Source organism: Ictalurus furcatus, chromosome 25 (assembly GCF_023375685.1).
Source record: "Ictalurus furcatus strain D&B chromosome 25, Billie_1.0, whole genome shotgun sequence".
Lineage (NCBI taxonomy): Eukaryota > Metazoa > Chordata > Actinopteri > Siluriformes > Ictaluridae > Ictalurus > Ictalurus furcatus.
Genome location: NC_071279.1, coordinates 2,951,852 through 2,979,253, shown reverse-complemented (window position 1 = coordinate 2,979,253; position 27,402 = coordinate 2,951,852). Strand labels below are relative to the sequence as shown.

At 41.2% G+C, this 27,402-nt stretch overlaps 2 protein-coding genes across 3 annotated transcripts; both read right to left on the bottom strand.

The window, feature by feature from the left end:
- Positions 1–206: 206 nt before the first annotated feature.
- On the bottom strand, positions 207–8,010 carry LOC128600984 (GTPase IMAP family member 7-like). 2 transcript variants are annotated; one of them, XM_053613812.1, is made up of 8 exons: positions 7,808–8,010; positions 5,980–6,525; positions 4,576–4,622; positions 2,373–2,431; positions 2,218–2,267; positions 1,725–2,116; positions 878–1,015; positions 207–286 (listed from the first exon to the last, which is right to left on the bottom strand). In XM_053613812.1, exons 1-8 carry the CDS (start codon positions 7,815–7,817, stop codon positions 245–247), a joined length of 1,284 nt encoding a protein of 427 aa, XP_053469787.1. In that variant the 5' UTR covers positions 7,818–8,010; the 3' UTR covers positions 207–244. The 2 variants fall into 2 exon arrangements, with proteins under 2 accessions (XP_053469787.1, XP_053469789.1); XM_053613814.1 differs by lacking the exons at positions 5,980–6,525; positions 7,808–8,010 and adding an exon at positions 4,838–5,780.
- A 10,142-nt stretch (positions 8,011–18,152) lies between these two features.
- Positions 18,153–26,167, bottom strand: LOC128600983 (GTPase IMAP family member 7-like). The gene is made up of 8 exons (XM_053613811.1): positions 25,954–26,167; positions 23,967–24,569; positions 22,519–22,565; positions 20,316–20,374; positions 20,161–20,210; positions 19,668–20,059; positions 18,821–18,958; positions 18,153–18,232 (listed from the first exon to the last, which is right to left on the bottom strand). Exons 1-8 carry the CDS (start codon positions 25,961–25,963, stop codon positions 18,191–18,193), a joined length of 1,341 nt encoding a protein of 446 aa, XP_053469786.1. The 5' UTR covers positions 25,964–26,167; the 3' UTR covers positions 18,153–18,190.
- Positions 26,168–27,402: the final 1,235 nt, after the last annotated feature.

The window sequence follows — 27,402 nt, the reverse complement described above, 5'->3', positions numbered from 1 at the left end:
CACACACACACACACACACACACACACACACACACACACCTGCTTTTAAACTGCAACTGAAACACATCAAATAACAAACAAGATTCTCTGATTAATAAAGATTTTATTATTTACTTGAACCGTGTGGGACATCAGTGAGATTTTACAGTGAGGTTCAGGGCTTCAGCTAAACTCTACAGAGACACAGGAAATAAATGACACACATGTGATCCAAACCCAGATGATTTTAATCTTACTGCATGTTTCAAACAGACACTAATGGCTTTTCCTCAGGATCAGGGATTGGCTGTAGAGAAACACAGACAAATATAAAGTAGTTACAGTGCTCATCATAATCATCATCATCATCATCATCATCATTACAGGCAGTTAAACTGCATCAATAAAGGTAATTGTCCATTTTTTCTTCCAATTTGTTTCTTGTATTTATGTTAAATGTATATAATTTATAGGTCATGTGAAGCATTACTTTGTTATCTTAAATATAAAAAGGCTCACACACCTTATATGTGCATCAGTGACAATTGATTTAGTTTTTACATTTTTATTTATTTACTTATTTTCTGCCTATTAGTCACTTTTAAAAGTTTAAAGTGGTCCTGACACTTTAAAAGACAAAAACATTTATATTGTACAACTTAGAGTGCTCACCGATGTACAGCAATAAAATAAGTAATAAAATATTTATAAAAATGTATAAATTTGCAAGAAATAATTGAAATGGTTATTTCCATGGTCGGTCGTTAAGCACTCTGTGTTGTGAAATATACATGAAACACGCTGAATAAAGATTTATTAGGCGTACTCTGGCCTATAATTATTTATATCTCAGATAGCGATAGCGACAGCTCAGTAAACACCACTCTGTATTTCTCACCACGACTCGCTTTCTCCCCATGATGATGTTCAGGTTGTTGAGAAAGGAGTCCTTCATACTCTCCAGCAGTTCCTGGTGTTCCTTCCTCTTCTCCTTCAATCCGTCTGATTCCCTCACCCTGTCCCAATCTTCTTCGGTCTACAGACAGACACGAAAAAGCAGCATTTATCAGCAAAGTTTCACACGCTTAAACCTTGTTCATTTGCATTAAACATAACGGTAATCTTCAACTAATCCCAATATTTAACCCCCATTTCAGAATGTACAGGATAACCTGCTCCTGAGAAGTTACATTAACCTTTTCATGCACTTTATTTGACTTGTGTTAATTACAGAAATGATATTTTCCTGTAAAGTTAGTCTAAGAAAAAACATGAAGTGATATTGTTGATGTTAAAAATATATATGTCCTGAGACTGTTGCATGACGCAGCTGATTAAGGAGGTAAAAACAAACTAAACTCTTATCTTTAATAAAACAAAGATAAAATGCATTAATTAAAGAGTCTGCACCGAGATGTTTTTTAAATAAATAATATTTAATTATATCATTTTTATATTAGGTTATTATTTACAATTCACTGTAATTGCTAAACATAAAACTGTTAAATTAAATAAAATAGTAAACAAAGATGCTCACTGGAGAATTTGATCTGTGATATTGTGTAAAAGGTTTGTAAAGATCTATCAGAGGTGTTCAGAAAGACAAACAGCCTCTGGTTTATGTTAAATTACACTTGGCATCTTTTCTTAAAAACAGCCTCGAATTGATTCTCCATAAGTGTAGACACTTTACATGAAAGAGTTCATTTAGTGTGAATTTAAATGAGAAACAGTGATGAACTCACCATGTCCTCAAAGGTTTGCCCACGGTAATACTGCTCGGTTCCTGGAAACTGGAGGCCGTTCTTAAACAGCTCTTCGAGGTTGTTTGAGACGAGATGCAGCGTCTCATCTTCAAAAGCAAACACCTTCTCGTCCTCACACACCATCAGCACCAGATCACCATTGGGGGAGCAACAGGGGAACTCCTCAAAAACACCAATCACCTCCATGAACATGTGTTCTGGGAGGTAGAACTGCTCCCACTCATCGACCATGTCGGGCTCATCTTTGTACGATGTTTCTTCCAAAGTTCCGACCTTGAAACTGTACTCTTCTACCTTTTTCAGTTTAATCTCTGACCCCCTGTTATCCGAAGCAACTTTTCTGATCTTCTGGAGATAAAGCTTCACCCCATCTAAACAAGCATAGAATTAATCACAACCACACATCACACCGACGCTTATTTATATTATTTAACATCAGAGTTTAGTCGTAGACATGTTTATAAACATTTACCTTTTTTGAGATCCGGAAGAAGGAAGTCCTTCTGAATTTTATCTTGTTTACTAAATAGTCAGAGAGAAGATTCCACACAGTCATTGAATTTTATTATTATTACTATTATTATTATTGTTAAAGAGTCACAGATAGGAGTAAGAAAACCTACTCGCCTCATTGTTGATGATGATCTGGTTTCCACATGAAGATACTGAGAGAAGAGCCGGACTCCCTAAGTGTGTGACATCAGATTGAGAAATACGCAGTCAACAGAGAATAACAACGACGCGCATGCGCACATCAGCCAGAGGGCGGACTTTCAGCTTCGGTCATTTAAAAAGAGCAAATCACCAGAAAAGCCTTCAGTCTGTCCGTAAATATTATTTATGTTATTTGATTAGTCATTATATCTAACAATGTGTGTGTGTGTGTGGGTGTAACAGTGTAAACTTGTGTAACAGTGTAAATTTGCTGTCCCCTCAAAATAACTCCACACACAGCCATTAATGCAGGGGTCGGGAACCTATGGCTCGCGAGCCAGATGTGGCTCTTTTAATGGCTGCATCTGGCTCGCAGACAAATCTTTAATAATAAAAAAATAATAATGTTAAAAATATAAAACATTCTCATGTATTTCAATCCATTCATTTCCTACCGCTCATGTTCATGGTTGCGGGTGGCTGGAGCCAATCACAGCTGTCCTCCGGGACAACACCAAATTTTTATTGGATAATGCGTAACGTACACGGGTCGTTGTGAGGTCAGGAAGTAAACTTCCCTCCTTTTAATCAAGTAGTCAGCTAGCTAATTGCAGAAACCCTTTTATCGAAGAAGATGGCTAAAAGAAAAAAAGATGAGTATCGTACTTTTCAGCAGGAATGGACAGAGGAATTCGCCTTTGTGGAGAGAGCAGGTTCTGCAGTGTGTCTAATATGCAATGATAAAATTGCATCGATGAAACGGTCAAATATAAAGTGGCACTTCGACACACGCCGTACTACATCGCGGGCTTCACATCTAATCTCCTGCAGTCATTCAAAGCGCGCTTTGGAGAATTTCGTGAGCACACTCGTCTTTTTAAGTTCATCACTCATCCACACGAGTGTGCAGTGGACAGCGCCGACCTGAGTTACATCTCCGGTGTCTCCGTCAGAGATTTTGAGCTGCAAGCTGCTGACCTGAAGCCCTCAGACACGTGGGTGAATAAGTTCAAGTCACTGAATGAAGATTTGGAAAGACCTGCACGACAGCAAGTAGAGTTGGCGAGCAAACACAAGTGGGGAGAAATGAAAAAACTTCAACCCGAGGACCAGCTGACTGTCAAAACTTGGAACGCGCTTCCCGTCACATACCACACACTGCAGCGTGTGAGTATTGCTGTACTGACAATGTTTGGCTCTACGTATGCATGTGGGCAGCCTTTCTCACATCTAAAGAACATTAAGACCAACCCACGATCACGTTTAACGGATGGAAGTCTCAACGCCTGCATGAAGCTTAACCTCACCACGTATCAACCAGACTACAAAGCCATCAGCAAAACCATGCAGCACCAGAAGTCGCATTAATGGTAAGAAGTACTTTATTCATCATTGGTTAGCAACAGCATAACAACGTTATTAAAAATAATTCAGAGACTTATTGTACTTTAAAAGTGTTGGTCTTATATAAAATGCACACATTTACTTGTATTTAGTTTTAAACATATTGTATGGCTCTCACGGAATTAAATTTTAAAATATGTGGCGTTCATGGCTCTCTCAGCCAAAAAGGTTCCCGACCCCTGCATTAATGTCTAAACATCTGGAAACTAAAGTGAGTACACCCCTAAGTGAAAATGTCCAAATTGGGCCCAAAGTGTCAATATTTTGTGTGGCCACCATTATTTTCCAGCACTGCCTTAACCCTCTTGGGCATGGGGTTCACCAGAGCTTCACAGGTTGCTACTGGAGTCCTCTTCCACTCCTCCATGATGACATCACGGAGCTGGTGGATGTTCGAGACCTTGTGCTCCTCCATTTTCCATTTGAGGATGCCCCACAGATGCTCAATAGGGTTTAGTCCATCACCTTCACCCTCAGCTTCTTTAGCAAGGCAGTGGTCGTCTTGGAGGTGTGTTTGGGGTCATTATCATGCTGGAATACTGCATACTGATCATGCTCTGCTTCAGAATGTTACAGTGTGTGTGTGTGTGTTGTACATAAGTATACCAACTGCTTGTTAATAGAATCTGAAATTTCCATGAGGGCAAAAGCCTAAGTCCTAGTTTTTTTTCTGGAACATGCCATGTCAGTCAGTACACGGGTATGGAAATTTTAGTACAGCTCAACCCTAGAAAGTTGATATCTGACCAGGACTGAATAAGAATCTGCTTACCTGTCCTTGTACTGCTTGCTCATCTTGTTTCTGGTGAGCGGTCAAGTCTGTGAATAAAATGTAAAAACAGCAGTTAGGAGACAATACATGTTATGATTTTTTTTTAGACAGAGGTTCACAGAAATTCCACTGAAGTACTGAATGTAACCTTTTGGAGGGTCTGTTACTGACTAGTAGCTTATTTATAATATCTAAAATTCTAAAATTAAATTCTAAAAGTGTACGTGCAGGTCTTTTGCAATCACTCGATGGTTTCTCACACCCTGCCTTCTCAGAAATCTAGTTGCAGCCATTGACAGCTTCCTTTTTCTGTCCTGTTCCAGGTATTTCATACATTTTCTACCCCTAGCCAGTTCAGGTATTTCACGTGTTCCAGCTCAAGCACACCTGGTGCAGTTAATGAAGCCCTTGATCAAGTGTGCTTGGGACAACACCTGCTCTGCATACTTGTGCTGTTGTGAGGGATTCTATTCAGCTGGTGAATAATTTTGAGACTGGAGAAGTCATTATAAGTTCCATTTCAGTTGAATTTGGCAAAAAAACACTTGAAGCATTCATTGTGTTGAACTGTTACAATTACATTTGTTTATCGCAAACAGCTGAAAGTCTGTACATTCTGTCAATAAACTTGATTTGCAATGGGGGGTGAATAATTTTGATTTAAGTGTATATAAAGTGCTCACAGTAGAAGATTTTAATATATATTTTTAAAGATTATTAATTAAGATCTGTGTGTTAAGATTTGCGTCAAATTAAGATTTGTCGTTTGTTGTGTCAGAAGCATGGTTAAACGCTAGTTTGTGAATGGAGGGCGGAGTCAGGGAGAATGAGAGCATGTTTTCTTGTTTTTGACTGATGTCCGAATTGATCTGAAAGTACAGAGATACAAGCCAAACAAATACAGCACCGCTCCTCCTCACTCCTACCTCCTGTCTAATCAATTCCTCATAAAACCAGGGTGTCACACCATAATTCTATGATTATAAAATAATAAAGTCATTATGTACTGTGGATCAATGGAAATTCATCCTAATTAAAGTATGGAAATTAGTGGCTGTATATTTTCTGTTTCAATGCTGCCACCATTCACTGCTCGGAGAGCCTTTGAAGCAGGATTCCGTATAATTTCAGGTGTGCCACAGGTCACACGCATGCTTTTTCATTATCTAGATAAAAGAAGTTTAACAGAATTTGTGTAGGTGATATGAAAATACATTGGAGTAAATGGTTAATATTCAGGTGCAGTGCATTAAGGGTAATGTAGGTTGGTGTGAGATTTGGAGATTTGAGTGTGTGTGCATCGCAGAGAGTGTCTTGCTATTCCTTTGAACACTTCCTGTTACATTTAACTGGTTTGTCTTGATTGTGTCTTGAGGAAAACCTGTAGTTCTGCAGCAGGCTCACCATCAGGTTTAAACGACTTCTCTAACTTCTCAAACAGCTGACAAACTGAGCTCCTGCTCGATTCGTGTAACTGTGAAAAACTGTGATGCCTCCCATGACATTCCTCTGTTAACTCCTGAATGGCAGTGAATCTTAATTCATCTTCTGATGTATTAAACCCACTGTCTGTGTTTATCACAATGGAGTAGTTTATGGCTTGATCGCCGAAGGAGTTCAGGATGTATCTCAGTAGGTTTCTGTCTTTCTGTGTAAAGTCATGAGGCTGTACCACAAGTAAAAATGCATGAGGTCCAGGTCTAGAACGTGAAACGCACTCTTTTATTTTCCGATTCAGCTCCTCATTAGAGAGTTTAGGGTCGTACAGATGAGGTGTGTTGATGATGGTGATGTATCTTCCCTCCACATGTCCTCTGACACTCTCACAGTGACGCTCTACTGAATGTGGACGATCTTCAGTCTCAAACGCTGATCTGCCCAGGATGAAGTTTCCCACAGTGGAGGTCTGTGAAAAACTTTTCCCCAAAATAATAATCCTCACCTTTGGCACTGTGAAAATAGAATAGGAAATAGAATAATTAATCTACCAGCAAATAGCTGATCACAGTCATATCATCATAGGGAATTTTCCTTAATGAGCAGGATGTATAACACTGATCACAGGTATTACTGTAAACAACGGTACCTAACAGTAAACATGAACCACCAGTGGGCATTAACTACCAGTGGGCATTAACTAACAGTAACTAACGGTTGGGCGGAGTCATGACATGAGAGCAATGACAGTGGTAAATCTCGTGCACATCGGACCAACTTCATCCCGACCATTGCCTGCATTCGGGGGTGCTATGGACCTCCTTGACCACGCCCTACGTAACTTAAATTTTCCCCGGTTCTGATGCGTCTGCCAAGTTTCCTGACGTTTCAGGTATGTTTATGCTCTTAAAATCACACGAATGCATGAAAAATAAATAAACATGCTGAAAACAATAGGGCCCTGCACCTCGTGTTTGCACCGGAGGCGCGGCACCTTCGGTGCTCGGGCCCTAATATCTGCAGCTCAAAAAATAAGAATGCAAGAAACTATAAAAGAGGCACATTTTAAATCATTTGCATTTTTGAGCAAAAATGGGGTTTTAAACATAGTTGATTAGTAATATAATCTTCAATATTAAAACAATAAATTAATGAACGCGTCTTCATTTGTATTTTGTTTTATAATTTTAAACCAAAAGCGAATGAGCGCAACGTACACGGACTCAGTCGAGTAAATAAGTCAAGCCATTGACTGAAGTCATCATATTAGACTGAACGCGTGTAAAGATATGAAACTATAATATAACCTAGGGATGCACCGAAATGAAAATTCTTGGCCGAAGGCCGAACACGTTTTTCCCATTTATTTTACCATTTTTTCACCATTGCATGAATTAAATAGTCTAAATGTGCTTTTTACTATTTTGTCAAAAACTAAAATTTCAAAATATTTATTTAACAATGAACTTTTTTTTTTCATTCCAGCAGGCATAGGCTACCAACAAGGCACAATATAACTTTAAATAAATAAATGAATAAAATAAAAATATTTTGACGTGGTCATCTTTGAGCCCCTTGAATAGCCTATGTTAGGTCTATAACTGACTGCTGAAAGAATGGAACACTCTGTAGACTACAACTAAAAGTGCATTCAAATGTGCATTGACGAGTGCAGAAAATGGTTCTATACGGCAGATTCTATTGGGGATATATACCGCTCGCGTCCCTGTACACCTCACCGAGTATTATAGTAGATACAGGATTTGTCTGCCTGCCCTTAAATAAATGTCTTTACCTGCTTCCATACTCTACTCCCTTACGTCTCGCGACGTGACGGAATACTACGTGACGGATTACGTGTCCACAGTAAACAATGTAAACAAAGTTATAGCAGAACAGTTGTCAACATCCGAAGAGCATGCGGTCGTTCACGTAGCACGTGCATGCGCGCGCCCCCTCATCGCACCGAGCGCGCTGCCGGAAATGGAGGTCATGAAATTCGCGCGTCTCACTCTGGTTGCTAGGCTATTTGGCGCGTCATCACACACGTCAGTGTTCGGTCAAATTTATTCGGCCGAACACCCAAAGTATTTTTATTTTTTATTTATTTATTTATTTATTGCTATTTTCGGCGAATAATTTCGGTTGCCGAACATTTGGTGTATCCCTAATATAAATAGATGAACAGGAAAACACTTCCTGGATTAAGACGTTTACGCTGTGACTTGTGCCTTCGAGTCGCATTTTTAATATTACACACACATTAACACATTGAAGTGCAAATATCATTGAATTGAACCCGGAATGTTGTTTATGAATATTGTTTAACCCGGGCGTAGTCATTTACATCAGTTTAAACTGAATTATTTTTATTTAATCCCTACCTTTAACCAACGACATTTCGTGTCTCTGCTAAGGGTCTTCTGGTTTTAACGTCGGTTGACAAACCAATTTATGGCGCATTAGCGCCACCTACTGGACTGGAGTGTGGGCAGCAGATTGGCAGGGGTAAAAAATAGTAATAAATAAATGATAAACAAATAACTATATACTAGATATTCCTACTAGAGTACTAAAGTCTCTCACTTATCCCAGTATTTTTCAGATAGTATATTAGGGGGCCATGCATTTTCCCAGATGTTTTCCCCAGCAAGTTCTCTAGTGTCATGTTTTGTTTTCCAATCTGCATCTCTAGCTCAGTCCTTTCCTCCTCATACCTTTTTTTGCAGTCTAACAGAATGTCTTTTACAGTCTCTTGTGTACTGCAGTGTGTGCAGAGTCCAGTGGGGTGTTTTCCTATTCTGTTGAATGGTAGATTTATGACAGCATGACCTATTCTAAGAAGCGTAATTATCATCTCTTCCTTTGGGTTTCTGCCCTGCCTCACACTCATGCCTACTTATTTTTGTATGGTATATATGTGTTGTCCGGTGTCAGCGGTGTCCCAGTGTTCCTGCCATATTTTATGTGTGTGTGTCCCTTTATAATGGTTTTGATCTCTGCTCTACTTAATGGTATTTGTATGTCAACTGTTTCATGCTTTATCGATCTTTTTGCCAGTACATCCACAGTTTCATTTCCTTCTACCCCTACATGTGCAGGAACCCAGAAGAAGGAAACACTCAGCCCCTTAGCATGAAGTATGAGAAGCAGATAAAGTATTTGGTAAACAATGTCTTGTCTGCATGATGTTTTCTCAGACTGTATGCTTGATAGTGCTGATAGACTGTCAGAAGCTATAGCAACATCTTGGCTCTGATGGGTTTTTTCCCAGCCACTGCAGTACCAATAGGACTCCTAATAATTCTACAGTGTACACTGATAGATGATCGGTCGCCCTTTTTTTGACTACTACTTCATACCGGGGAATGAAAAAAGCCGCACCAGTGTGGCCTGTCTCAGGCTGTTTTGACCCATCTGTATATATGAGTCATTTATCCTGATATTGGTCCATATAGTTTTGAGTTATTATCCCTTGTGGTGCTATTTTAGGATTCTCTTTTAATATTTGTTGTAATAGTGTATCTACAGATGGTTTTATGAATCTCCAGTGTGGTACAGTTGGTATTGCCACAATGGGGTTTACTTGTAGCTGACTGAGACCTGCATTTTGTGCCTTTGCATTTCCTAACCATCCAAAGCTATTAAAGTTAGTCCTATAAAACTCTGAGCATTCTTGTAAGATGGCTTTCGTGGGGTGCACCCTGCTATGCCCTTGTAGATTTACCCAATATGCCAGCATGATCTGTTCAAGATCTATCCCATATAATTTAAGTGGTACTGTTTTATGACGTTTAGAGAAACATATACCTTATGATTTTGAAAATTGATAGTTTAAATCCCCATTCATTTGCCCACTGTTCTACTTTCCCTATTGCATGTTGCATTTTCTTTCTTAAATATTCTATATTCCGACCCCTAACCCAGAGTTCCCCATCATCCGCATAAAGCGACTTTCCTATATTTTCTCCAACCTGATCAAATATGTCTTTAATCATAATATTAAACAGTATTGGGCTACATACACTGCCTTGTACACTGCCTCTCCATGGTTTTCCCTAACTGCGACGTTAATGCTGTGGGTCTAATGTTGGTTTGTGTCTAATAGTCTAATGTGGGTCTAATGATGTTATTGCTTGTTGAAAGTAAGTTTGTCATTGAGGATTTGGCAACCGAGGAAGCAGGAAGTGTCGCAGGAAGCAGTGTCCCTCGAGCTGACGCTATTCTTTTAATCTCTATACTTTAAAATTATATATATATATTATATATATATATATATATATATATATATATATATATATATATATATATATATATATTTTACCTTACGTCTGTTGTTTCTCCACTTTTGAGTGCAGATGAGGATTTGCTCGAGCTGCACATGGTGCTGCTGGAACTGGAGGATGTGGAGAAACAGATCCGTGATGTACTCCACAAGCAGGCCCAGCTGCTGGAGCGAAGAACCGCGCTGGAAACATCTTGTGCCTCTGCGTACACAAGGTAAGCACGCAGCTTGGAATTACCACTCCCAGGCCCTCTACGCCATGTGTTTCTCTGTGCAGGGACCATGCACCCAAGACTTTTCCAGCCGAGGTCTCCGTCATCACGGACCTTGGGTGCACCAGCAGCAAAAGGCGAGAGCCTCTGGTGTTCGAGATCCCAACCAGGAACCACTTCGCCCCTCTCCATCAGACCAGAGCAAATGCTGTGATCGTCGGGGACTCCATTGTGCGAAACGTCCGCATCGCTTCAACAAAGGGTAAGGTGCACACACATTGTTTTTCTGGTGCTCGTGTCCTTGATGTCGCTGCGCAGGTGTCCGGGATCCTGAAGAAGGACGAGCGCATTGGAGCGGTCGTGCTGCACGCGGGGGTGAATGACATCAGGCTGCGGCAGACGGAGGTTCTGAAGAGGGACTTCGCCAGCCTGATCGAGACGGTACCAGGCAGATCACCCACCACGAAGATCATTGTCTCTGGACCTCTTCCCACATACAGACGTGGAGCTGAAAAGTTCAGTAGACTTCTTGCTTTAAATGACTGGTTAGTTTCTTGGTGTAATGAACAGAATCTGGTGTTTGTTAATAACTGGAATCTGTTCTGGGAGCGTCCTGGGTTGTTTCGTCCTGATGGCCTGCACCCCAGCAGCCTCTGAGCGGAACTGCTGTCAGACAACATCTCCAAGATGCTACACACCAAGTGACTACCTACCGTAAGTACATCTTCCTACAATAACATTAACGTACAATAACGTTCATTATAATCGATGTTCAATTAATAGTCCAACACCTGTAGTACATACTATAGAGTCTGTGTCTGTTCCCCGAGCTATACAAATACATAGAAAAGTTCGGAAAGGTTGTTTTAGTAACCTACATAATTAACATAAAATTAGATCATACTGAATACACATCCAGCACCTTTAATCTGAAGTTAGGACTATTAAACATTAGATCTCTTGCATCTAAGCCTCTTATGGGTAACGAAATCATTACTGATCAGGAATGTAATTTAATGTGTTTAACGCGTTTTACGGTCTCATCCGTAGTCAAAATCTAGGCGTCACACATAAACCTAGTTATAAATTTAATTCTTTTGAAATTCTTTATACCAGTATAACTTATGTAGCCGCAAAAAAAAGTCAATTCCTCTAATTATTATTTACAGACCCCCAGGGCCATATACTGAATTTCTTAGTGAATTTGCAGACTTTATCTCAAACCTGGTTGTTTCTGTAGATAAAGCATTAATCTTCAGTGATTTTAATATTCATTTTGATAACCCAGAAGCCCCTCTGAGAACAGCGGTTGTGTCCATCTTAGATTCAGTAGGGGTTAATCAGAGCGTAATCGGGCCGACTCATAATGGTGGTCACACTCTTGACCTCATCTAACATACGGATTAAATATAGAACATATTGTAATTCTTCCACAGTCTGAAGTTGTCTCAGACCATTACCTTATCTCGTTCATAATATGGATTGATCATAATATTTCCACCTCGCCTCTCTACTGCGTAAAACGTACTTTCAGATCAGCTACTGCACCGAGCTTCATCAATAACCTTCCAGAGAGATCAATTAGATTTGGATCACCGTCTGATCCAATAGAAATCGATCAGGCGACTGAATGCTTAGAGTCAACTCTCCGCTACATGCTAGATAGAGTGTCTCTACGCAAAAGAAAATGAATTAGAGAGAAAAAATTAGCACCCTGGTATAACGATAAAACGCGTACCTTAAAACAGACCACTCGACAGTTAGAACATAAATGGCGTCAAACCAAATTGGTAATATTTCAAACAGCATGGAAGGAGAGCCTACTGAACTATAGAAAATCTCTTAGCGATGCTAGGAAAGTCTATCTCTCCACCTTAATAGGAGATAACAGAAACAACTAGACTGGTACATTTCCTGAAGAAAATGTGAGTGGTGCTTGACACGGCAAAACCGGGACGGGGCGCCAATACTTTTCGAGAGCCGATGGCGAAGGGCGCCAATACTTTTGAGTGCCGGACACGTAGGGCGCCAATACTTTCGAGAGCCAGACAGATAGGGCGTCAGCACTGTTAGAGCTGGCCGTGTAGTGCTCCAACACTTTTGAGAGCTGGACGCTAAGGGCGCCAATACTTTTGAGAGGCGGACGCGTAGGGCGCCAATACTTTTGAGCGGCGGACGCGTAGGGTGCCAATACTTTCGAGAGCCATACGCATATGCCGCCAATACTTTCGAGAGCCAGAGGCGTTGGGTGCCAATACTTTCGAGAGCTGGACACTAAGGGCACCAATACTTTTGAATGCCGGACGCATAGGGCACCAATACTTTCGAGAGCCGAAGGCGTAGGGCGACAATACTTTTGAGAGGCGGAGGAGAAGGGCGCCAATACTTTTGAGAGCTGATGGCGAAGGGCGCCAATACTTCTGAGAGCAAGACGCATAGGGCGCCAATACTTTTGAGAGCCAGACAGAAAGGGTGCCAATACTTTTGAAAGTCGATGGCGAAGGACGCCAATGCTTTTGAGTGCTGGACACGAAGGGTGCCAATACTTCCGAGAGCCGGCTGCGTAGGGCGCCAATTCTTTCGAGAGCCAGACGCGTAGGGCGCCGATGCTTTCGAGTGCCGGACGTGTAGGACGCCAATACTTTCGAGAGCAGGACGCGTAGGGCGCCAATACTTTTGGGTGCCAGACGCATAGGGTGTCAATACTTCTGAGAGCCGGCCGCGTGGGGCGCCAATACTTTTGAGAGCCGGACTCGTAGGGCGCCAATACTTTTGCCAGCCGGACACTAAGGGCGCCAATACTTTCGAGTGCCGGACGCATAGGGCGCCAATACTGTTTAGAGCCGTCTGAAATGGGCGGAAATAGTTTTAGAGCATGTAGTGTCCGGCGCCAATACGCTCTCCTTTTCAGTGCTCTTTTTTTCTTCATTACTTGTTTGTGTATTATCGGTTCTGCGAACATTCGCTATACAAGCCAGAACCTTATGGATATTGGGGACCAACACCGAATACCTATTTCGAGAGTCTTTCATCACACACACAACATCCCAGACGACATAACGAGATTGCCGGGCTCTCCGTGGATTGTTGTCGGGTTCAGAAGGCGGCGCAGACGGAGGAGGGAGAGGAAGCAAAGCAAAAGCGGGGATGCAGGTCTGGTGTTATGTTAAGGTTAAGAAAACAACCACACAAGCCACCTTTACCGAGCCTGGTTCTCTCCAATGCCAGATCCCTAGTGCATAAAATGGACAATTTGGAATTACAACTAGCTGGAAATCGCTACGTTCGTGTTTGTTGTGTTTTGATTATTACTGAAACCTGGCTTCATCCGAGGATACCCAATGCTAGCATGCAGCTAGCAGGTCGTACTATGCTCCGCTGGGACAGGACTGAGGACGGGGGGGGGGGGGGGTTGCTCTGTATGTATGACCTCGAGTACATGTCTATAAGATGTCGGCCCTTTTTTCTACCGAGAGAGCTAACAGTAGTGATTATCACGGCTGTGTATATTCCACCCGACGCCAATGTGAACACTGTGCTCTCTCTCCTGTTGAACACCATAAACGAAAAGCAGTGGGCTTACCCCAACGGTGTTTACATAATTGCAGGAGATTTTAATAAGGCGAACTTGAAGTCTGTGCTCCCGAAATTTTATCAACATGTTAAGTGTTTTACTAGAGGGGCGAACACTCTGGATCATGTTTACTCCAACATTAAGCATGCATATAGAGCCATACCTTTCCCCCACCTCGGCCAATCAGGCCATCCTCCTCTCCCTCCTGCTCTCCCCTGCCCACACCCCCCTCAGACGCAGTGTCACGACCACTATAAAGACCGTTACCACCTGGCCTGACGATGCATTCTCCAATCTACAGGACTGCTTCGAACAGACAGACTGGGATTTATTTGAACATCAAGAGCTAGAAACATTAACTGGAACGGTACTGGACTATACCACGTTCTGTATCGGAAATGTGACTGTGGACAAAAACATTCGGGTTTTCCCAAACCAGAAACCTTGGATGACCAAACAGGTCCGCACACTCCTCAGAGCCCACGACGCTGCCTTCAGATCTGGTAATAGAGTTCTGTATAGAGCCGCTCATGCCAACCTGAAAGGAGGTATTAAGGAAGCTAAGGCGGACCATAAGAGGAGCATAGAGTCCCACCTGTCCAGTAAAAATAAACGAGAGGTGTGGCAGGGCATACAAGACATCACAAACTACAGAGGCCGTGATGCGACAACAGGAGACCTGAGTGCGATGCTGGCAGAAGAGCTAAATTGCTTCTGTGCTCACTTTGAAACATCACAACAACAGCACTCATCTGCTCCAGCCTTACCTCCACCCTCATCTGGCTCCCGCACCAGTCCAGCCCTGCCTCCATCCACTCCTGGTTCCTGCACCACTCTACTTACTGTGAGGGAACACGATGTTAGACGGATGTTTCTGGCAGTGAACCCCAGGAAGGCTGCTGGCCCAGACGGAGTACCTGGTAAGGTGCTCAGATCGTGCGCCCACCAGCTTGCCCACATCTTTACCAGAATCTTCAATCGCTCCCTGGCACAAGCAGTCATCCCGTCCTGCCTAAAATCAGCCACAATCATTCCAGTGCCAAAGCAGTCTCCCACCACTAGCCTAAATGATTATCCTCCTGTGGCCCTCACTCCAGTTATCATGAAGTGCTTTGAGAGATTGGTTCTTCAGCACATCAAGGACTACCTCCCCCCAGACTTCGATCCTTATCAGTTTGCTTATCGCGCAAACAGATCCACAGAGGATGCTATCGCCGTAGCTGTCCACTCCGTGTTGAGACATCTAGAGCAGCAACAGAGCTACGTCCGGATGCTTTTTGTGGATTACAGTTCGGCTTTTAATACAATCATTCCGGATATGTTCATCACCAAATTGGTCACTCTTGCCCCTCCCCCCCCTCGCATGTGCCTGGATAAAGGACTTTCTCACCAACCGGTCGCAGACAGTGAGACTCGGACCCCACCTCTCCTCCACTCGCACGTTGAGCACAGGTTCTCCACAGGGCTGTGTGCTGAGCCCCCTCCTGTACTGTCTCTACACATACGGCAGTAGTCCGTTCCACAATAATAATCTTATCGTCGAGTTTGCTGACGACACCACAGTGGTCAAACTCATCTCAAAGGGAGATGAGGTAGCCTACAGAGAGGAGGTCCTGAACTTGGCAGCCTGGTGTTCAAAGAACAATCTGGCTCTAAACACCAAGAAAACCAAGGAACTCATTGTAGACTTCAGGAAGCACAACACTGAGCTGGCCCCACTTTACATTAATGTTGAGTGTGTGGAGAGGGTCCACACCTTCCGGTTTCTTGCGTCCTTATCTCTGCAGACATCTCCTGGACGGACATCATCACAGCGGTTATCAAGAAGGCTCAAACGCGGCTACACTTCCTGAGGGTTCTCAGGAAGTACAATCTGGACCCCAATCTGCTGCTGACCTTCTACCGCTCGTCCGTCGAGAGCCTGCTGACATACTGTATCACGGTGTGGTACGGTAGCTGCACCGCGGCAGACAGGGAGAGGCTTCAGAGAGTAATAAGAGCAGCACAGAAGATCACTGGCTGCCCTCTCCCCTCCCTGATGGATATTTACACCTCCCGTTGCCTCAGCAGAGGAAAAACTATCATTAAGGACAGCTCTCACCCTGGCTCTGATCTGTTTAATCTGTTGCCCTCAGGGAGACGTTACAGGTGCATCAGAACAAGGACTAATAGATTTAAGAATATTTTTTTCCCAAAAGCTATAACCATTCTAAACACAAACATGTACTAATTTCACAGTATATGTATATAGTGTCTCAGAACTGTGCATTTCATAGTACCCCACCCCCGCCCCAATATCTTGTTTATTTATCTTGTTTATTTTTTTTTTGTTTATTTTATTTACATGTTGGCACGGAACAAAAAGGAGTGGCTCTTAATTTCATTGTACATGTGTATAGTGACAATAAAAGGCATTCATTCATTCATTCATCATTCTTAGAGCCGACCGTGTAGGGCGCCAATACTTTCGAGAGCCGGACAGATTGGCTGACAGTACTGATAGAGCCGGCCATGTAGTGCAGCAATGCGTTTTAGAGCCAGCCGTGTAGGGCGCACCTACTTTGGAGAGCCAGCCAGGTGGGGTGCCAATACTTCCGAGAGCTGAACTGATCGGGCACCAATACATTTTAGAGCCGAATGTGTATGGAGGCAATTCTGTTACAGCTTTCTCTTGAAAGGGCCAATACTTTTGAAACTCAATGCAAATCCGAATTTGAGCTTCCGTACCAGGAATCGGCATTCCGACCGCTTCCCTAATACATAGCACACCTCTCCTCAATAAGCTGATCGATTTTACACCTCAACCGTCGATCTCCGACAAACGGTGCAGGACTAGTTACGCGCCGAAAAAAGTGGAAGAATAATAATTATTATAATTATAATAATAATAATAATGAGTATGCTGAATAACAATAGTAGTGCTTTTCAAGCATCACTAACTAGAATGGTACATTTCCTGAAGAAAATGTGAGTGGTGCTTGCATGGCAAAATTCGGATAGGGCAGCAAAACTTTCGAGAGCCGGACATGTAGGACATCAATACTTTCAAGTGCCGGACGCTAAGGGTGCCAATACTTTCAACGGCCGGACACCTAGGGCGCCAATACTTTTGAGTGTCGGACGCTAAGGGCGCCAATACTTTTGAGAGCCGGACGTTAAGGGCGCCAATACTTTCAAGTGCCGGACGCATAGGGCACCAATATTTTCGAGAGCCGGACGTGTAGGGCACCAATACTTTTGAGAGCCGGATGCATAGGGCACCAATTCTTTTGAGAGCCCAACTCTAAGAACGCCAATACTTTTGAGAGCCTTACTACTTACTACTATTGTTATTCGGCATACTTATTATTATTATTAATTATTATCATTCCACGTTTTTTGGCACATAACTAGACGGGAGAGGTGTCAAATAATCGGCTTATTGAGGAGAGGTGTGCTACGACTTTTGGAAGCGATCAGAATGTCGGCATTCCCGGTACGGAAGCTCAATGTTGGAAAATTTCCCATAGACTTGCATTGAGTTTCAAAAGTATTGGCCCTCTAAAGATAAAGCTATATATATATATATACATATATATATATACACATATATATATATATATATATATACACACACATTATTTATATATATATATATATATATATATATATATATATATATATATATATATATACACATACATATACACACACACACACACACACACACATATACATACATGGATTGCAATGTGCGTGTGTGTATTTTATGGTCTTTGCATCAATAAATCTGTTCTGATGCCTAATAAACTCTTTATAATGCACTCAGTGAAGTATTAATATGAGCAATTATGTCCAATTAGGACTTCAAATAGATGTCATGGACCCCATCACCGTATTTAACTTAACACACACACACACACCTGCTTTTAAACTGCAACTGAAACACATCAAATAACAAACAAGATTCTCTGATTAATAAAGATTTTATTATTTACTTGAACCGTGTGGGACATCAGTGAGATTTTACAGTGAGGTTCAGGGCTTCAGCTAAACTCTACAGAGACACAGGAAATAAATGACACACATGTGATCCAAACCCAGATGATTTTAATCTTACTGCATGTTTCAAACAGACACTAATGGCTTTTCCTCAGGATCAGGGATTGGCTGTAGAGAAACACAGACAAATATAAAGTAGTTACAGTGCTCATCATCATCATCATCATCATCATCATCATTACAGGCAGTTAAACTGCATCAATAAAGGTAATTGTCCATTTTTTCTTCCAATTTGTTTCTTGTATTTATGTTAAATGTATATAATTTATAGGTCATGTGAAGCATTACTTTGTTATCTTAAATATAAAAAGGCTCACACACCTTATATGTGCATCAGTGACAATTGATTTAGTTTTTACATTTTTATTTATTTACTTATTTTCTGCCTATTAGTCACTTTTAAAAGTTTAAAGTGGTCCTGACACTTTAAAAGACAAAAACATTTATATTGTACAACTTAGAGTGCTCACCGATGTACAGCAATAAAATAAGTAATAAAATATTTATAAAAATGTATAAATTTGCAAGAAATAATTGAAATGGTTATTTCCATGGTCGGTCGTTAAGCACTCTGTGTTGTGAAATATACATGAAACACGCTGAATAAAGATTTATTAGGCGTACTCTGGCCTATAATTATTTATATCTCAGATAGCGATAGCGACAGCTCAGTAAACACCACTCTGTATTTCTCACCACGACTCGCTTTCTCCCCATGATGATGTTCAGGTTGTTGAGAAAGGAGTCCTTCATACTCTCCAGCAGTTCCTGGTGTTCCTTCCTCTTCTCCTTCAATCCGTCTGATTCCCTCACCCTGTCCCAATCTTCTTCGGTCTACAGACAGACACGAAAAAGCAGCATTTATCAGCAAAGTTTCACTCGCTTAAACCTTGTACATTTACATTAAACATAACGGTAATCTTCCACTAATCCCAATATTTAACCCCCATTTCAGAATGTACAGGATAACCTGCTCCTGAGAAGTTACATTAACCTTTTCATGCACTTTATTTGACTTGTGTTAATTGCAGAAATGATATTTTCCTGTAAAGTTAGTCTAAGAAAAAACATGAAGTGATATTGTTGATGTTAAAAATATATATGTCCTGAGACTGTTGCATGACGCAGCTGATTAAGGAGGTAAAAACAAACTAAACTCTTATCTTTAATAAAACAAAGATAAAATGCATTAATTAAAGAGTCTGCACCGAGATGTTTTTTAAATAAATAATATTTAATTATATCATTTTTATATTAGGTTATTATTTACAATTCACTGTAATTGCTAAACATAAAACTGTTAAATTAAATAAAATAGTAAACAAAGATGCTCACTGGAGAATTTGATCTGTGATATTGTGTAAAAGGTTTGTAAAGATCTATCAGAGGTGTTCAGAAAGACAAACAGCCTCTGGTTTATGTTAAATTACACTTGGCATCTTTTCTTAAAAACAGCCTCGAATTGATTCTCCATAAGTGTAGACACTTTACATGAAAGAGTTCATTTAGTGTGAATTTAAATGAGAAACAGTGATGAACTCACCATGTCCTCAAAGGTTTGCCCACGGTAATACTGCTCGGTTCCTGGAAACTGGAGGCCGTTCTTAAACAGCTCTTCGAGGTTGTTTGAGACGAGATGCAGCGTCTCATCTTCAAAAGCAAACACCTTCTCGTCCTCACACACCATCAGCACCAGATCACCATTGGGGGAGCAACAGGGGAACTCCTCAAAAACACCAATCACCTCCATGAACATGTGTTCTGGGAGGTAGAACTGCTCCCACTCATCGACCATGTCGGGCTCATCTTTGTACGATGTTTCTTCCAAAGTTCCGACCTTGAAACTGTACTCTTCTACCTTTTTCAGTTTAATCTCTGACCCCCTGTTATCCGAAGCAACTTTTCTGATCTTCTGGAGATAAAGCTTCACCCCATCTAAACAAGCATAGAATTAATCACAACCACACATCACACCGACGCTTATTTATATTATTTAACATCAGAGTTTAGTCGTAGACATGTTTATAAACATTTACCTTTTTTGAGATCCGGAAGAAGGAAGTCCTTCTGAATTTTATCTTGTTTACTAAATAGTCAGAGAGAAGATTCCACACAGTCATTGAATTTTATTATTATTACTATTATTATTATTGTTAAAGAGTCACAGATAGGAGTAAGAAAACCTACTCGCCTCATTGTTGATGATGATCTGGTTTCCACATGAAGATACTGAGAGAAGAGCCGGACTCCCTAAGTGTGTGACATCAGATTGAGAAATACGCAGTCAACAGAGAATAACAACGACGCGCATGCGCACATCAGCCAGAGGGCGGACTTTCAGCTTCGGTCATTTAAAAAGAGCAAATCACCAGAAAAGCCTTCAGTCTGTCCGTAAATATTATTTATGTTATTTGATTAGTCATTATATCTAACAATGTGTGTGTGTGTGTGGGTGTAACAGTGTAAACTTGTGTAACAGTGTAAATTTGCTGTCCCCTCAAAATAACTCCACACACAGCCATTAATGCAGGGGTCGGGAACCTATGGCTCGCGAGCCAGATGTGGCTCTTTTAATGGCTGCATCTGGCTCGCAGACAAATCTTTAATAATAAAAAAATAATAATGTTAAAAATATAAAACATTCTCATGTATTTCAATCCATTCATTTCCTACCGCTCATGTTCATGGTTGCGGGTGGCTGGAGCCAATCACAGCTGTCCTCCGGGACAACACCAAATTTTTATTGGATAATGCGTAACGTACACGGGTCGTTGTGAGGTCAGGAAGTAAACTTCCCTCCTTTTAATCAAGTAGTCAGCTAGCTAATTGCAGAAACCCTTTTATCGAAGAAGATGGCTAAAAGAAAAAAAGATGAGTATCGTACTTTTCAGCAGGAATGGACAGAGGAATTCGCCTTTGTGGAGAGAGCAGGTTCTGCAGTGTGTCTAATATGCAATGATAAAATTGCATCGATGAAACGGTCAAATATAAAGTGGCACTTCGACACACGCCGTACTACATCGCGGGCTTCACATCTAATCTCCTGCAGTCATTCAAAGCGCGCTTTGGAGAATTTCGTGAGCACACTCGTCTTTTTAAGTTCATCACTCATCCACACGAGTGTGCAGTGGACAGCGCCGACCTGAGTTACATCTCCGGTGTCTCCGTCAGAGATTTTGAGCTGCAAGCTGCTGACCTGAAGCCCTCAGACACGTGGGTGAATAAGTTCAAGTCACTGAATGAAGATTTGGAAAGACCTGCACGACAGCAAGTAGAGTTGGCGAGCAAACACAAGTGGGGAGAAATGAAAAAACTTCAACCCGAGGACCAGCTGACTGTCAAAACTTGGAACGCGCTTCCCGTCACATAGCACACACTGCAGCGTGTGAGTATTGCTGTACTGACAATGTTTGGCTCTATGTATGCATGTGGGCAGCCTTTCTCACATCTAAAGAACATTAAGACCAACCCACGATCACGTTTAACGGATGGAAGTCTCAACGCCTGCATGAAGCTTAACCTCACCACGTATCAACCAGACTACAAAGCCAACAGCAAAACCATGCAGCACCAGAAGTCGCATTAATGGTAAGAAGTACTTTATTCATCATTGGTTAGCAACAGCATAACAACGTTATTAAAAATAATTCAGAGACTTATTGTACTTTAAAAGTGTTGGTCTTATATAAAATGCACACATTTACTTGTATTTAGTTTTAAACATATTGTATGGCTCTCACGGAATTAAATTTTAAAATATGTGGCGTTCATGGCTCTCTCAGTCAAAAAGGTTCCCGACCCCTGCATTAATGTCTAAACATCTGGAAACTAAAGTGAGTACACCCCTAAGTGAAAATGTCCAAATTGGGCCCAAAGTGTCAATATTTTGTGTGGCCACCATTATTTTCCAGCACTGCCTTAACCCTCTTGGGCATGGGGTTCACCAGAGCTTCACAGGTTGCTACTGGAGTCCTCTTCCACTCCTCCATGATGACATCACGGAGCTGGTGGATGTTCGAGACCTTGTGCTCCTCCATTTTCCATTTGAGGATGCCCCACAGATGCTCAATAGGGTTTAGTCCATCACCTTCACCCTCAGCTTCTTTAGCAAGGCAGTGGTCGTCTTGGAGGTGTGTTTGGGGTCATTATCATGCTGGAATACTGCATACTGATCATGCTCTGCTTCAGAATGTTACAGTGTGTGTGTGTGTGTTGTACATAAGTATACCAACTGCTTGTTAATAGAATCTGAAATTTCCATGAGGGCAAAAGCCTAAGTCCTAGTTTTTTTTCTGGAACATGCCATGTCAGTCAGTACACGGGTATGGAAATTTTAGTACAGCTCAACCCTAGAAAGTTGATATCTGACCAGGACTGAATAAGAATCTGCTTACCTGTCCTTGTACTGCTTGCTCATCTTGTTTCTGGTGAGCGGTCAAGTCTGTGAATAAAATGTAAAAACAGCAGTTAGGAGACAATACATGTTATGATTTTTTTTTAGACAGAGGTTCACAGAAATTCCACTGAAGTACTGAATGTAACCTTTTGGAGGGTCTGTTACTGACTAGTAGCTTATTTATAATATCTAAAATTCTGCTAAGTGTACGTGCAGGTCTTTTGCAATCACTCGATGGTTTCTCACACCCTGCCTTCTCAGAAATCTAGTTGCAGCCATTGACAGCTTCCTTTTTCTGTCCTGTTCCAGGTATTTCATACATTTTCTACCCCTAGCCAGTTCAGGTATTTCACGTGTTCCAGCTCAAGCACACCTGGTGCAGTTAATGAAGCCCTTGATCAAGTGTGCTTGGGACAACACCTGCTCTGCATACTTGTGCTGTTGTGAGGGATTCTATTCAGCTGGTGAATAATTTTGAGACTGGAGAAGTCATTATAAGTTCCATTTCAGTTGAATTTGGCAAAAAAACACTTGAAGCATTCATTGTGTTGAACTGTTACAATTACATTTGTTTATCGCAAACAGCTGAAAGTCTGTACATTCTGTCAATAAACTTGATTTGCAATGGGGGGTGAATAATTTTGATTTAAGTGTATATAAAGTGCTCACAGTAGAAGATTTTAATATATATTTTTAAAGATTATTAATTAAGATCTGTGTGTTAAGATTTGCGTCAAATTAAGATTTGTCGTTTGTTGTGTCAGAAGCATGGTTAAACGCTAGTTTGTGAATGGAGGGCGGAGTCAGGGAGAATGAGAGCATGTTTTCTTGTTTTTGACTGATGTCCGAATTGATCTGAAAGTACAGAGATACAAGCCAAACAAATACAGCACCGCTCCTCCTCACTCCTACCTCCTGTCTAATCAATTCCTCATAAAACCAGGGTGTCACACCATAATTCTATGATTATAAAATAATAAAGTCATTATGTACTGTGGATCAATGGAAATTCATCCTAATTAAAGTATGGAAATTAGTGGCTGTATATTTTCTGTTTCAATGCTGCCACCATTCACTGCTCGGAGAGCCTTTGAAGCAGGATTCCGTATAATTTCAGGTGTGCCACAGGTCACACACATTCTTTTTCATTATCTAGATAAAAGAAGTTTAACAGAATTTGTGTAGGTGATATGAAAATACATTGGAGTAAATGGTTAATATTCAGGTGCAGTGCATTAAGGGTAATGTAGGTTGGTGTGAGAATTGGAGATGTGAGAGTGTGTGCATCGCAGAGTGTGTCTTCCTATACCCCCCCCAACTCCCCAATATGTGTGTGTGTGTGATTAACCAAGCTCTCTCCTGTTCCTTTTAACACTTCCTGTTACATTTAACTGGTTTGTCTTGATTGTGTCTTGAGGAAAACCTGTAGTTCTGTAGCAGGCTCACCATCAGGTTTAAACTGCTCTTCATCTTCAAAACTCTCACATGCGAGATGTTCTCCCCCATTATCCTTCACCATTTGGTCAATCTTCTCAAACAGCTGACAAACTGAGCTCCTGCTCGATTCGTGTAACTGTGAAAAACTGTGATGCCTCCCATGACATTCCTCTGTTAACTCCTGAATGGCAGTGAATCTTAATTCATCTTCTGATGTATTAAACCCACTGTCTGTGTTTATCACAATGGAGTAGTTTATGGCTTGATCGCCGAAGGAGTTCAGGATGTATCTCAGTAGGTTTCTGTCTTTCTGTGTAAAGTCATGAGGCTGTACCACAAGTAAAAATGCATGAGGTCCAGGTCTAGAACGTGAAACGCACTCTTTTATTTTCCGATTCAGCTCCTCATTAGAGAGTTTAGGGTCGTACAGATGAGGTGTGTTGATGATGGTGATGTATCTTCCCTCCACATGTCCTCTGACACTCTCACAGTGACGCTCTACTGAATGTGGACGATCTTCAGTCTCAAACGCTGATCTGCCCAGGATGAAGTTTCCCACAGTGGAGGTCTGTGAAAAACTTTTCCCCAAAATAATAATCCTCACCTTTGGCACTGTGAAAATAGAATAGGAAATAGAATAATTAATCTACCAGCAAATAGCTGATCACAGTCATATCATCATAGGGAATTTTCCTTAATGAGCAGGATGTATAACACTGATCACAGGTATTACTGTAAACAACGGTAACTAACAGTAAACATGAACCACCAGTGGGCATTAACTACCAGTGGGCATTAACTAACAGTAAACATGAACCACTAGTGGGTATTAACCACCAGTGGGCATTAACTAACAGTAAACATGAACCACCAGTGGGCATTAACTACCAGTGGGCATTAACTAACAGTAACTAACGGTTGGGCGGAGTCATGACATGAGAGCAATGACAGTGGTAAATCTCGTGCACATCGGAGCAACTTCATCCCGACCATTGCCTGCATTCGGGGGTACTATGGACCTCCTTGACCACGCCCTACGTAACTTAAATTTTCCCCGGTTCTGATGCGTCTGCCAAGTTTCCTGACGTTTCAGGTATGTTTATGCTCTTAAAATCACACGAATGCATGAAAAATAAATAAACATGCTGAAAACAATAGGGCCCTGCACCTCGTGTTTGCACCGGAGGCGCGGCACCTTCGGTGCTCGGGCCCTAATATCTCCAGCTCAAAAAATAAGAATGCAAGAAACTATAAAAGAGGCACATTTTAAATCATTTGCATTTTTGAGCAAAAATGGGGTTTTAAACATAGTTGATTAGTAATATAATCTTCAATATTAAAACAATAAATTAATGAACGCGTCTTCATTTGTATTTTGTTTTATAATTTTAAACCAAAAGCGAATGAGCGCAACGTACACGGACTCAGTCGAGTAAATAAGTCAAGCCATTGACTGAAGTCATCATATTAGACTGAACGCGTGTAAAGATATGAAACTATAATATAACCTAGGGATGCACCGAAATGAAAATTCTTGGCCGAAGGCCGAACACGTTTTTCCCATTTATTTTACCATTTTTTCACCATTGCATGAATTAAATAGTCTAAATGTGCTTTTTACTATTTTGTCAAAAACTAAAATTTCAAAATATTTATTTAACAATGAACATTTTTTTTTCATTCCAGCAGGCATAGGCTACCAACAAGGCACAATATAACTTTAAATAAATAAATGAGTAAGATAAAAATATTTTGACGTGGTCATCTTTGAGCCCCTTGAATAGCCTATGTTAGGTCTATAACTGACTGCTGAAAGAATGGAACACTCTGTAGACTACAACTAAAAGTGCATTCAAATGTGCATTGACGAGTGCAGAAAATGGTTCTATACGGTAGATTCTATTGGGGATATATACCGCTCGCGTCCCTGTACACCTCACCGAGTATTATAGTAGATACAGGATTTGTCTGCCTGCCCTTAAATAAATGTCTTTACCTGCTTCCATACTCTACTCCCTTACGTCTCGCGACGTGACGGAATACTACGTGACGGATTACGTGTCCACAGTAAACAATGTAAACAAAGTTATAGCAGAACAGTTGTCAACATCCGAAGAGCATGCGGTCGTTCACGTAGCACGTGCATGCGCGCGCCCCCTCATCGCACCGAGCGCGCTGCCGGAAATGGAGGTCATGAAATTCGCGCGTCTCACTCTGGTTGCTAGGCTATTTGGCGCGTCATCACACACGTCAGTGTTCGGTCAAATTTATTCGGCCGAACACCCAAAGTATTTTTATTTATTTATTTATTTATTTATTGATTGCTATTTTCGGCGAATAATTTCGGTTGCCGAACATTTGCTGTATCCCTAATATAAATAGATGAACAGGAAAACACTTCCTGGATTAAGACGTTTACGCTGTGACTTGTGCCTTCGAGTCGCATTTTTAATATTACACACACATTAACACATTGAAGTGCAAATATCATTGAATTGAACCCGGAATGTTGTTTATGAATATTGTTTAACCCGGGCGTAGTCATTTACATCAGTTTAAACTGAATTATTTTTATTTAATCCCTACCTTCAACCAACGACATTTCGTGTCTCTGCTAAGGGTCTTCTGGTTTTAACGTCGGTTGACAAAGCAATTTATGGCGCATTAGCGCCACCTACTGGACTGGAGTGTGGGCAGCAGATTGGCAGGGGTAAAAAATAGTAATAAATAAATGATAAACAAATAACTATATACTAGATATTCCTACTAGAGTACTAAAGTCTCTCACTTATCCCAGTATTTTTCAGATAGTATATTAGGGGGCCATGCATTTTCCCAGATGTTTTCCCCAGCAAGTTCTCTAGTGTCATGTTTTGTTTTCCAATCTGCATCTCTAGCTCAGTCCTTTCCTCCTCATACCTTTTTTTGCAGTCTAACAGAATGTCTTTTACAGTCTCTTGTGTACTGCAGTGTGTGCAGAGTCCAGTGGGGTGTTTTCCTATTCTGTTGAATGCTAGATTTATGACAGCATGACCTATTCTAAGAAGCGTAATTATCATCTCTTCCTTTGGGTTTCTGCCCTGCCTCACACTCATGCCTACTTATTTTTGTATGGTATATATGTGTCGTCCGGTGTCAGCGGTGTCCCAGTGTTCCTGCCATATTTTATGTGTGTGTGTCCCTTTATAATGGTTTTGATCTCTGCTCTACTTAATGGTATTTGTATGTCAACTGTTTCATGCTTTATCGATCTTTTTGCCAGTACATCCACAGTTTCATTTCCTTCTACCCCTACATGTGCAGGAACCCAGAAGAAGGAAACACTCAGCCCCTTAGCATGAAGTATGAGAAGCAGATAAAGTATTTGGTAAACAATGTCTTGTCTGCATGATGTTTTCTCAGACTGTATGCTTGATAGTGCTGATAGACTGTCAGAAGCTATAGC

Bases quoted from the DNA above. Each gene is read 5' to 3' on its own strand.
- LOC128600983 (XM_053613811.1), bottom strand. The intron at 20,211-20,315 runs GCGAGTAGGTTT...CTGACTATTTAG, and splicing joins AGATCATCATCAACAATGAG to TAAACAAGATAAAATTCAGA. The intron at 18,233-18,820 runs GTGAGAAATACA...GTTTCTCTACAG, and splicing joins TGGGGAGAAAGCGAGTCGTG to CCAATCCCTGATCCTGAGGA.
- LOC128600984 (XM_053613812.1), bottom strand. The intron at 2,268-2,372 runs GCGAGTAGGTTT...CTGACTATTTAG, and splicing joins AGATCATCATCAACAATGAG to TAAACAAGATAAAATTCAGA. The intron at 1,016-1,724 runs GTGAGTTCATCA...GTCTGTCTGTAG, and splicing joins GGCAAACCTTTGAGGACATG to ACCGAAGAAGATTGGGACAG.